Source organism: Myiozetetes cayanensis, unplaced genomic scaffold (genome assembly GCF_022539395.1).
Source record: "Myiozetetes cayanensis isolate MyiCay16 unplaced genomic scaffold, myiCay2020 scf234, whole genome shotgun sequence".
Taxonomy (NCBI): domain Eukaryota; kingdom Metazoa; phylum Chordata; class Aves; order Passeriformes; family Tyrannidae; genus Myiozetetes; species Myiozetetes cayanensis.
In genome coordinates this window covers 1-11482 of record NW_026087450.1, presented here as the reverse complement: position 1 = coordinate 11482, position 11482 = coordinate 1, and the positions used below count along the sequence as shown (strand labels likewise).

The following is an 11482-nucleotide window of genomic DNA, read 5'->3' as shown; positions in this document are numbered from 1 at the left end:
GGCAACGAGCCCCGCCCTCTCGCTCGCGATTGGCGGCGATCTGACCCTCCCTGCGGTCTCCGCGCCGCCATTGGTTCCCCTTCCCGTCCATCAAAAAGCCCTGCCCTCGCCTTTTCCTATTGGCCGCCCTTCCGCGCATCCCGCGCTCCGATTGGCCGCGAGCAGGCCCCGCCCCCCCCGCGGCGGGGCCCGGAAGCGTCCCCGGCTCAGTCTGGCGGCGGCGGCCGCGGCGAGCGGAGCTCCGGGCCCGCCATGGCCGCGGGGGCCCTCACGGCCTCGGGGCCCGCCACGGCCGCGCTGCCGCCTCTCCTGGACCGCCCTCCCGGCGGAGCCGGCACCGAGCGCGCCCTGGAGGAAGCGGCGGCCTCCGGCACCCTCATCCTGGCCGGGCGGAGGCTCCGCGCCTTCCCCGCGGCGGCCGCGCGGCGCTGGGACCTGAGCGACACCACGCAGGCCGGTGAGGGGAATCCCGCACCGGGGGTCGCTCTGGGGGTGCCCAGGAGCCTCCCGGAGCCCGCGGGAGGCGCCGGGGGGCGGCTGAGGAGGAGCCGGGACGGGCCGAACCGGAGCGCCTGGTCCGGGCGGTCCGGGCGGCCTCGGCTTCCCCCTCCCAGCCTTGGGGGGGAAAACCGGCCCTGGGGGGGGGAACCGCTGATCAAGGGAGGGGATGGGGGGCAGCCCCGGGTGGGGGGATTTGAGGTGGCGTCGGCATCGCTGAACCCCGCGGATCCCTTGTCCTTGTCCCCGGGGATCTCTGGCCACATCAGGTGAACCCCTGTCAACTGTCCCCCCATCCCTGGGGATCCTTGTCCCCCACCTGTCCCCCCTCCCTGAGGATCCTTGTCCCCCACCTGTCCCCCTCCCTGGGGATCCTTGTCCCCACCTGTCCCCCCTCCTAAGGATCCTTGTCCCCCACCTGTCCCCCTCCTGGGGATCCTTGTCCCCACCTGTCCCCCTCCCTAAGGATCCTTGTCCCCTATCTGTCCCCCTCCTAAGGATCCTTGTCCCCTATCTGTCCCCCTCCCTAAGGATCCTTGTCCCCACCTGTCCCCCTCCTGGGGATCCTTGTCCCCCACCTGTCCCCCATCCTGGGGATCCTTGTCCCCACCTGTCCCCCCTCCCTAAGGATCCTTGTCCCCACCTGTCCCCCTTCCTGGGGATCCTTGTCCCCACCTGTCCCCCCTCCTGGGGATCCTTGTCCCCACCTGTCCCCCATTCCTGGGGATCTTTGTCCCCACCTGTCCCCCCTCCTGGGGATCCTTGTCCCCACCTGTCCCCCCTCCCTAAGGATCCTTGTCCCCCCTCCCTGGGGATCCTTGTCCCCACCTGTCCCCCTCCTGGGGATCCTTGTCCCCACCTGTCCCCCATCCCTGGGGATCCTTGTCCCCACCTGTCCCCCTCCTGAGGATCCTTGTCCCCACCTGTCCCCCTCCCTAGGGATCCTTGTCCCCACCTGTCCCCTCCCTAAGGATCCTTGTCCCCACCTCCCTGGGGATCCTTGTCCCCACCTGTCCCCCCTCCCTGGGGATCCTTGTCCCCACCTGTCCCCATTCCTGGGGATCCTTGTCCCCACCTGTCCCCCTCCCTAAGGATCCTTGTCCCCACCTGTCCCCATTCCTGGGGATCCTTGTCCCCACCTGTCCCCATTCCTGGAGTTCCCTGCCACCTGTCCTTGGCCCTGGGGATCCCTGTCCCTCTCCCTGGGGATCCTTTTACTCCATCAGTCCCCTTCCCTAGGGATCCCTGCCCTTCTCCCTGGGGATCTCTGGCCACATCAGATGATCCCCTGTCACCTGTCCCCCTCCCTGAGGATCCTTGTCCCCACCTGTCCCCCCTCCCTGGGGATCCTTGTCCCCACCTGTCCCCCCTCCCTAAGGATCCTTGTCCCCACCTGTCCCCCTCCTAGGGATCCTTGTCCCCACCTGTCCCCCTCCTAGGATCCTTGTCCCCACCTGTCCCCCTCCCTAAGGATCCTTGTCCCCACCTGTCCCCCATTCCTGGAGTTCCCTGCCACCTGTCCTTGGCCTGGGGATCCTAGGATCCTTTACTCCATCAGTCCCCTTCCCTAGGGATCCCTGTCCTTCTCCCTGGGGATCTCTGGCCACATCAGGTGATCCCCTGTCACCTGTCCCCCCATCCCTGGGGATCCTTGTCCCCCACCTGTCCCCATTCCTGGAGTTCCCTGCCACCTGTCCCTCTCCCTGGGGATCCTTTTACTCCATCAGTCCCCATCCCTAGGGTTCCCTGTCCTTCTCCCTGGGGATCTCTGGCCAGATCAGTCCCCATCCCTGGGGATCCCCAATCCCTGAGTCTCTCAGTTATTTGTCCCCCATCTGTCCCCATTCCTGGAGTTCCCTGCCACCTGTCCTTGGCCCTGGGGATCCCTGGGAACCCCTTTACTCCATCAGTCCCCTTCCCTAGGGTTCCCTGTCCTTCTCCCTGGGGATCTCTGGCCACATCAGATGATCCCCTGTCACCTGTCCCCCCATCCCTGGGGATCCCTGCCCTTCTCCCTGGGGATCTCTGGCCAGATCAGTCCCCATCCCTGGGGATCCCCAATCCCCGAGTCTCTCAGTTATTTGTCCCCCATCTGTCCCCATTCCTGGAGTTCCCTGCCACCTGTCCTTGGCCCTGGGGATCCCTGTCCCTCTTCCTGGGGATCCTTTTACTCCATCAGTCCCCTTCCCTAGGGTTCCCTGTCCTTCTCCCTGGGGATCTCTGGCCAGATCAGTCCCCATCCCTGGGGATCCCCAATCCCTGAGTCTCTCAGTTATTTGTCCCCCATCTGTCCCCATTCCTGGAGTTCCCTGCCACCTGTCCTTGGCCCTGGGGAATCCCTGGGAACCCCTTTACTCCATCAGTCCCCTTCCCTAGGGATCCCTGCCCTTCTCCCCGGGGATCTCTGGTCCTATTAGTCCCCAATCCCCGAGTCTCTCAGTTCTTTGTCCCCCCACCCTCGGGGTTCCCTATCCCTGTGTCCCCCCCACCCCAGATCTATCCCGGAACCGTTTCGGGGAGGTCCCCGAGGCCGCCTGCCACCTCTTCTCGCTGGAGGGGCTCATCCTGCACCACAACTGCCTGCGCAGCGTCCCCCCTGCCATCGCCAACCTCCAGGCCCTGTCCCACCTGGACCTCAGGTACCACCCCCTTTAACACTGGGGAGTATTTAGGACACAACAACCCCCTCTGTGACCCCACCTCGATGTTCTGTCCCCCCTTTTCCAGCCGGAACCAGCTGAGCTCGCTGCCCCCCTGCCTGTGCCTGCTGCCCCTGCGCGTCCTCAACGCCAGCAACAACCGCCTGGCTCAGCTGCCCCCGAACCTGGGGGCCCTGCGGACGCTGCGGCAGCTGGTGAGGGATGTGGGGAGTTGGGGAACCCCCCCTTGGGGCTGGGATTGATGCCCCCCAACACCATTTTCACCACCTTTTTTAACCTGCAGGACGTGGGGTGTAACCGGCTGCGGGCGCTGCCCCCCGGGCTGGGGCAGCTGCGGGCGCTGCGGGACCTCAACCTGCGGCGGAACCAACTCACGGCGCTGCCCCCGGGTGGGTGGAGGAGCTTTTGAGGGAGGATATTTGTTATTTTGTTATTTGTTATTTTGTTATTTTGTTATTTAAAACCTCCCCTCTTCTCCAGAGCTCTCCGAGCTGCCCCTGGTCCGCCTGGATTTCTCCTGTAACCGGGTGGTCGCCATCCCGCGCTGCTTCCGCAGGCTCCGGCACCTCCAAACCCTCCTGGCCGACAACAACCCCCTCCAGTTCCCCCCAGCCCAGGTGAGCAGGGACCACAGGGGGGGATCTACCCCCCCAAAAAACCCCCCACTTAACCCCCCCCTTGGTCCCTCCCCAGGTTTGCCTGAAGGGCAAAGTTCACATCTTCAAATACCTGCACTTGGAGCCCGAGGCTGCCGCCCACCCTCCCCCGGCGTGGTAAGGGGGGTTCAAACAGGGGGGACCCTGCTAAATATCCCCCTCCCCACCCCTTGCTGGTTTTGGGGGTCTCCCAGCACTGTTTTGCCCCCTTCCCCACAGCCCCCCAGACGAGCTGTGCCCCCTCAGGCAGCGGGGAGGGCTCGACTCCGGCTTCCACAGCGTGGACAGCGGCAGCAAGCGCTGGTCGGGGAACGAGGTGGGATCTGGGGGGGGGCTCCAGGGGGGGAATTTTGGGGTCTCAGGGGGAATTTTGGGGTCTCAGGGGGAAGTTTGGGGTGTTCCCCAAGCCAACCCCCCCACTTTCCTGCGTCCCCTTTCCCACCCTTTCAGTCCACGGACGAGTTTTCGGAGCTGCCCCCCCAGCTCAGGGAGAGTCGCAGCAGGGCAGGTGAGGGGGGTGGGGACCCTCGGGGACCCCCCCATCCCCCCTGGGGTGGTGTCACCCCCTCCTCCCCCAGGGACCGCCTGTCACCCACCTTGTCCCCACAGGTGGTGACAGCGACCCGGAGCTGGTGGAGGAGGAGCCCCCGCCTGAGGTGACGACCCCCAAACCCCCACCCCATTCCCAAATTTTGGGGTTCAATCCCAAACCTTGGACCCCCCAAACCCCTCTTTTACCCTCCAGGAGCAGCAGGGCCGGACCCCGAGAGGTGACACCCCCGAGAGTGGCAGGTGAGGGGGCTGGGAGGGTCAGGGGGGGTTCAGGTGGGATTTTGGGGGGAGGGGTCCCTGCTGATCCCCCCTCCAACCTCAGGGTGGTCCCCGTGTCCCGGAGGCGCCCCCAGAACCTGGAGGTGTGGAGGGAGAGGGAGAGGAACCGAGACAGGTACGGGGAATTTGGGATTGGGAATTAATTTGGGACTGGGAATTAATTTGGGACTGGGAATTCGGGACTGGGGAGATGAGGATGGGAATTTGGGACTGGGAATTTGGGGATGGGAATTCGGGACTAGGAATTAATTTGGGACTGGGAATTAATTTGGGACTGGGAATTTGGGACTGGGAATTCAGGACTGGGGAGATGGGGATGGGAATTCGGGACTGGGAATTCGGGACTGGGAATTTGGGACTGGGAATTTGGGACTGGGAATTCGGGACTGGGGAGATGGGGATGGGAATTCAGGACTGGGAATTCGGGACTGGGGAGATGGGGATGGGAATTCAGGACTGGGAATTAATTTGGGACTGGGAATTTGGGACTGGGAATTCGGGACTGGGGAGATGGGGATGGGAATTCAGGACTGGGAATTCGGGACTGGGGAGATGGGGATGGGAATTCAGGACTGGGAATTAATTTGGGACTGGGAATTTGGGACTGGGAATTCGGGACTGGGGAGATGGGGATGGGAATGGGGAGGGACAGGGCTGGGATGGGGATTGGGGATTTGGGATGGGGAATTGAAGGGGGGGAAATTGGGACAGGGATGGGGCTGGATTTGGGCCCTTGGGCTGGGATTGGGGGTGGGATTGGGGACAAGGGGGTGGGATTGGGGGTGGGATTGGGGACAAGGGGTGGGATTGGGGACAAGGGGGTGGGATTGGGGGTGGGATTGGGGACAAGGGGTGGGATTGGGGGTGGGACAGGGGACAAGGGCCAGGCCCTGGCTGCTCTCCCCACACCCCCAGCCCCCAGAGCTCAGGACCCCCGGCAGAGACCCCTCGGACGTCCCCGGAGAGGACGGGGGTGACCTCGGTAGGCTCAGCCCTAATTAACAGGGGTCTTAATCACTCCTCTCCCTCCCCTCCCCCTCCCAATTCAGCCCTAATTAACATGAGAATCTTAATGACTTCCTCCCCCAGGACCCCGATGGAGCCCCCGACCCCCAAAACCCGGTACCTCCCTCTCCTCCCTCCTCCTCCTCCTCCTCCTCCCACAGCGTCACCAAACCAGGTAGGACACCCCCTCCCCCCACTGCTCCCCCTCATATCCCACCCCCTTTACAACACCCTGTGACCCCCAAAAATCCACCCCCACAGCCCCCGGCCCCCGACGAGCGGGAATTGATGGCTGAGATGCGCCAGGTAACGACTCAGGAGAGGCAAAAAAACCTCCTCCCCCAAAACCCCACCCCCTTTTTATTTTTGGAGGGTTTAGGGGTTTTCTGTGCCCCCTCTCCATCATGAGGTGTTTTGGCCCCCTTTTTAACCCCCCAGAGCCTGGAGGCGCTGCTGCAGCTGCGGCTGCCGGAGGATTTGGGGGACTCGGAGCTGCTGGGCCGCGTGGCTGCTCGGCTGAGACCCTGGGCTGTGCCCCCCAAAGTGAGTGGGACCCCCCCTCTGACCCCTCCCCTCTCTATCTGTGACCCCCTTTCCCCCCCCATCACCACCACTTTCTTTACTCCCCCAAAAAACCCCCATCCCCAGAGCACTCTGGACACCCCCTAAAATTCACCCCCACATTTTCTTTACCCCCCAAAAAAACCCCCATCCCCCAGAGCACTCTGGACTCCCCTAAAATTCACCCCCACATTTTCTTTACCTCCCCAAAAAAAACCCCCATCCCCAGAGCGCTCTGGACTCCCCTAAAATTCACCCCACATTTTCTTTACCCCCAAAAAAATCCCCCAGAGTGCTTTGGACTCCCCCTAAAATTCACCCCCACATTTTCTTTACCCCCCAAAAAAAACCCCAATCCCCCAGAGCACTCTGGACTCCCCTAAAATTCACCCCACATTTTCTTTACCCCCAAAAATCCCCCAGAGCGCTCTGGACTCCCCTAAAATTCACCCCCACATTTTCTTTACTCCCCAAAAAAACCCCCATCCCCCAGAGCACTCCCCTAAAATTCACCCCCTCAAAGCTTCTTTATTTTATTACCCTCTCCCCAACCCCCAATCAAATCCCTCCTAAAACCTCCCTGAGCCCCCTCCCCCTATTTTCCCCTCCCCAGAGCCCCCATCCCATCCCCCAACCCGGGGTCCCTGAGGTTCCGTTTGGGGAGGGAGGTTGATTTTGGGGGATTGAGGGTGAGGGGTCCTTGTGTCTTCATATCTGATGTGGGTGTTCCCTCCCCTCCCCCTCCTCCTCCTCCCCCAGGTGAAGCCCCCAACCCCCAGCGCCCCCGGGCTGCTCTTCGCCCTCTTCTACGGCCTCCTCATGGCGCTGCTCGTCGCTGCTCACCGCGCGCTCTTCGGCTGCTGAGGGACCCCCCAGAGCCCCCCAAAACCCTGGGGGGACCCCCAAATTCTGGGGGAACCCCCAAACCCCCCGGGGGGAACCCCCCTTTCCAAGCTTCCCACCCCCACCCTTCTTTCTTGTGCCTTAACGCTGGGGGAAACTGAGGCAGGGAAGGGGTGGGGGGGGGAAGGGGTGACCTCCCCCCTTTAATTATTATTATTATTATAATTAATTATAATGAGTTGTGATTATTATAAACTATTATTATTATAAACTATTATTATTATTATAATTCTAATGAGCCATTACTGTAATGAGTTATAACGTTAATTATTATTATTATTATTATTATTATAATTAATTATAATGAGTTGTGATTATTATTATAAACTATTATTATTATAAGCTATTATTATTATAAGCTATTATTATTATAATTCTAATGAGCCATTACTGTAATGAGTTATAACGTTATTATTCTAATGAGCTACTATAACGTTATTCTGAGGATGATTTATTGTTTTAATGAGTTATTATAAGGAGTTATTATAAGGAGTTATTATAATGAGTTATTATAATGAGTTATTATAATGAGTTATTTTAATGAGTTATTTTAATGAGTTATTATAATTATGGCGAGCTGTGACAAAGGACCACGAGCGTAGCGAGTATTTTAATGCCTATAATTAATTAAGTGTAAATTAATTGCTTCTGAGAGGATGTTAAAAAAGAAACACAAAGGATGACCAAAATTTATTATAATTAACTATTATTATTAAAATGACTCTATTTTAAACTAGGATTATCCTCTTGATTATTATAATTAATTATAATAATTACTGTTCTAAGTATCATCACACAGTTCCCCCCCCCCAAAATTACACTTGGTACGTCCCTGTCTCTGTGTGACTTTTGGGGGCTTGAGAGTGGTAAAACCTGGGGGGTCGTCACTAGTTTTGGGGAGGGGTCAATCCCACCCCTCCCCCCGCTGCTCATCTGCTCAGCTTTTTGTGTTTTTTGTCCGTTTTTGCCTTTTCTGTGCCCAAAGGAGGCCTCTCCTCCCCCACGCTTTGCTGTGCCCCTCCCTAATTAACCACCCCCCCTAATTAATTACGCCCTTGCCCCAGCAGGTGCTGGAGGAGCCGAACCCGGGGGGATTTTTGGGGGTCCCCCCACCCCGGGACCCCCCTTAATTCCAACCCCCACCCCTCAACGAGGCCCCGCCCGCTCCGCGCAGACCCGAGCGCTCTGATTGGCTGGGCGGGTGAAGCCGCGCTGGGCGCCGCCATCTTTGTTGAGGGCAGGCGGCCATTGCTCCGTGCGGGCGCCGCCATCTTGGCGAAGGGCAGGGAAGGCCCTTTCCCCCCCCGGGCGCCATTTTTAGTGAGGGCAAAGCCCCCCTCCCCAACCCCGAGTGCCCACGAAGGGATTTTTTTTTTGGGGGGGGGGAGGGGGGCACCTTAAAAGGGGATTTCGGCTCGAGGCGCTGTTTCTACCCAATATAGATTAAGATCTCGCCATAAATCTCTCATCAAAATAAAAACAAAACCTGGTCCTGGCGGAGGCGGCCGGGCGGGGTGGGGGGAGCCCCTCACGATTTGGGGGTGGGGGGCCCTGATTGAGGTCCCTCCCCCATCCCCCTATAGGAAGGGTTGGTGGTCAGGTGCCTGATGCCCACCTGGGGTGGGGGCAATAAAAGGGGTGTCAGGGGTGGGGAGGGGGTCAGGAATGCCCCCACCCTCCCTCAGCCCCCTCCTTACCACGAAGGGGTTGGTGGAGGATTTGGCAACGTTGAACCCACCAAAGGCGACGCTGGGAGGGGGCAAAAAGGAGGTACATCAGTGGGTACCCCAAAATTTACCTCCCTATTTTTACCCCCAATTCTTACCATCAGCCTGGAAGGGGCTGGGAACCCCAGGCACTGGGGGGTGTTGAGCGGCACCTGAAGGAGGGGGACACAGAAATGGGGTCCCCCTGGCCTAGGGTGGGTTTTGGGGGTGGGAGGTTGGAGGGGGTCACTCACCGGGGCCGTTGCTCTGGAAGGGGTTGGTGGAGGGTTGGGGGGTCACGAAGGGATTGGTGTAACCTGAAGTGGGGAGGCACAAAGGGGTCACCCTGGGACCCCTCCTCACCTTTGGGGGTCCCAAATTTGGGGGTGGTGAACCTCGACTTACCCCCTGTGGGCGGGGCTGAGGTGACCCCACCCTGAGCAGCAGCGATTCCTGTGGGTGGCACAGAGAGACCCCCAAAAACCCCCTGGGACCCCCCACAGAGGGACAGAACCCCCCCATAAGCCCCTCACTGGGGACCCCATAATTGGCCACATTAATCCTATGGGAGCTCTGTGGCTGGGAGGGGACCCCAACCCCCCCTGGGGGTCCCAGGCGTTCCCAAATCCTTCCCCACGAGCCCCACGGGGACACCAAACCCCCTCCCCAACCCCCCCCAAAGGAATGGGGGGACCCCAACTCCCCCCCTTCCCATTAACCCCCAGAGCCCCAGGGGTGTGTGGGGACTCCCAAACCCCTCCCCAAACCCTGCCAGGGTGACCCCAACCCCCTTTTCCCGGGAGTCCTGGGAGGTCCTGGGGTACCTGTGGCGGTGGGGAGGGTGTGGAAAGGGGGTCCAGCCCCCCCAAATGTGGCTCCGAAGGCATCGAAATGGGGGAAGGCAGAGCTGGGTGGGGCCGGGCCTGGGGAGGCTCAAGAGTCACCCCAAAAATCCCCCCTCCCACCCACCCAGGGCTTCAGAGCCAGCGACCTGCTGGTCACCAGCCCCATCAGGACCCTCCCAGCCCCCCTCAAACCCCCCCAGCTCACCAGGGAAGGCGGTGAAGGTGGGTCCCAGGGTGGGGGTGGCAAAGGGGTCCCCCCCGATGTCTGCCAGGAGGTCGGTGCTGGATTTTCGGGGGGGCTGGGGGGGTCTTTGGGCGGCTGGGCGGGGGCTGGAGGGGGGGCACACAGAGAAGTCAGGGGTAGAACAACCCCCCCTCCCTGGGTACCCCTAAAACCGGTCCAGTCTCACCCGTGGCAGCGTCCCTGTGTCCCCCAGGAGCAGCTGGGGGGGCTCCGTGGTGCTCTGGGGGGGTTTCACTTGCTCTGGGGCCACGTACCTGGCACAGGATGGGGGGGCACAATGATGGGGAGGTGCCCACGCCGTGCTGCCTCCCAGAAAATACCCCCCCCAAACCCACCCAGTACCATCTTTTCTTCTCGTATTTCTCCTGCAGGAACTCCTTGACCTTCTGGGGGTCCCGGGAATCCGGGAGCTCCGAGGTCCGGGGGTCGAAGGTGCCGAGCCAGACCCGCCGGCAAACCTGGGTGGGGAAAGGAGGGGGGGGAAAAGATGAGGTGGGCGGGGAGAAAGGAAGAAAGGAAGAAAGGAAGAGCCCCCAATGCCACCCCTTTGTCACCTCATTGCCCCGCTCCTGCAGGAACAGCACCTCTGCCTCGCTGAACGTCGTCATGGAGATGGACTTGACGCGGTGCGGGGGGTTCAGCCCCCGCCTGGCAAAGGGAATCTGGGGGTCAGCGCTCGCGAAACCCCCTAAAAGGAGGTTTTTCCTCCTTAAAAATACCCGATTAAAAACAACCAGCAAAACCCACGTGCTCGGGCCACGCCCCCTTTTCCCCGATAAGCCCCGCCCTTAGCGGACGCAGCCAATCAGCGGCCGAGATCCCATCGTGGCCCCGCCCACGCGCGACCCCGCCCTCCCCTGACCCCGCCCCCCCCCTCGCTCACAGCGCCCCCGAGCAGGCGGTGCACACGAGGCTGCCCACGCTGATGTCCACGTAGGTGACGCCGCGCTGGCCGCACTCGAAGCAGAGCCGGTTGGCGGGATCCGCGCTCACCAGCTCCCGCACCCGCCCGCACCAAACCTCGGCCTCCGCGTCCCGCCCCGCGCTGCCCCTGCGGCCTCCGCCGGGCCCCGCTCCGCCGCCGCTGCCCGCCGCCATCTTGCCGCTCCCGCGAGGCCCCGCCCCCTTCGCCGCGGCGCCGCCGCTGATTGGCCGAGCCGCGCCTGCAGCGCCCCCTGGCGGCCCGCGCGGCTCTTCCCGCCTTTTTTCGTCCCCCTCAGTGCTGCCCCCCCCCATTCCCTGAGGGGATTCGACACCAAACGGCTTAAAAACACCAAACTTTGGGGAAGTTTCGGCGAAATTCAAACAAATTCAGCATCGCCCACCGCTCCCGGCTCGCCGCGGTGTGAAGGGAAGGGGATTTGGGAGGTTTGTCCCCTCAGTAACCCCAACCCCCCCACTCGCAGTGTTTTATTGCCGAAATCCTTCTCTTCTGGGGTGATTTTCTCGCAAATTCTGTATTATTCCCCCTCCCCACCACTGTAACACGAAGGGACGGGAGGGGGGTAGTGGGGCTCAATCCCCTCACTGGGGGCTTTTCCCAAACCTTTCAGCACCTCTTAATGCCGGTGGT

At 61.1% G+C, this 11482-nt stretch overlaps 2 protein-coding genes across 2 annotated transcripts; one reads left to right on the top strand and one right to left on the bottom strand.

Moving 5' to 3' along the window:
• The first annotated feature begins 209 nt into the window (after positions 1-209).
• On the top strand, positions 210-7374 carry LOC126642600 (leucine-rich repeat and calponin homology domain-containing protein 4-like). The gene is given in 17 exon segments (XM_050320350.1): positions 210-457; positions 2993-3137; positions 3226-3352; positions 3442-3547; positions 3639-3775; positions 3852-3931; positions 4034-4130; positions 4265-4322; positions 4424-4494; positions 4496-4540; positions 4542-4606; positions 4689-4760; positions 5735-5825; positions 5912-5956; positions 6089-6210; positions 6812-6860; positions 6971-7374. Coding segments are annotated over 17 exon segments (1620 nt in total). The 5' UTR covers positions 210-252; the 3' UTR covers positions 7076-7374.
• Positions 7375-9058: 1684 nt separating this feature from the next.
• On the bottom strand, positions 9059-11007 carry AGFG2 (ArfGAP with FG repeats 2). Its single transcript, XM_050320349.1, has 8 exons — positions 10793-11007; positions 10464-10557; positions 10252-10367; positions 10076-10163; positions 9871-9994; positions 9645-9743; positions 9226-9273; positions 9059-9137 (listed from the first exon to the last, which is right to left on the bottom strand). The coding sequence occupies exons 1-8, from the start codon at positions 11005-11007 to the stop codon at positions 9067-9069; spliced, it is 855 nt and encodes a 284-aa protein (XP_050176306.1). The 3' UTR covers positions 9059-9066.
• Between the last annotated feature and the right edge of the window lie 475 nt (positions 11008-11482).

What these genes read in the sequence shown, in the direction of transcription:
- AGFG2 (XM_050320349.1), bottom strand. Translation starts at nt 11,007, where the DNA reads ATGGCGGCGGGCAGCGGCGGCGGAGCGGGGCCCGGCGGAGGCCGCAGG. An exon ending in AAATACGAGAAGAAAAGATG is followed by an intron (nt 10,164 to 10,251) that starts GTACTGGGTGGG and finishes ATCCTGTGCCAG; the next exon opens with GTACGTGGCCCCAGAGCAAG. An exon ending in CACCTTCACCGCCTTCCCTG is followed by an intron (nt 9,744 to 9,870) that starts GTGAGCTGGGGG and finishes GAGCCTCCCCAG; the next exon opens with GCCCGGCCCCACCCAGCTCT.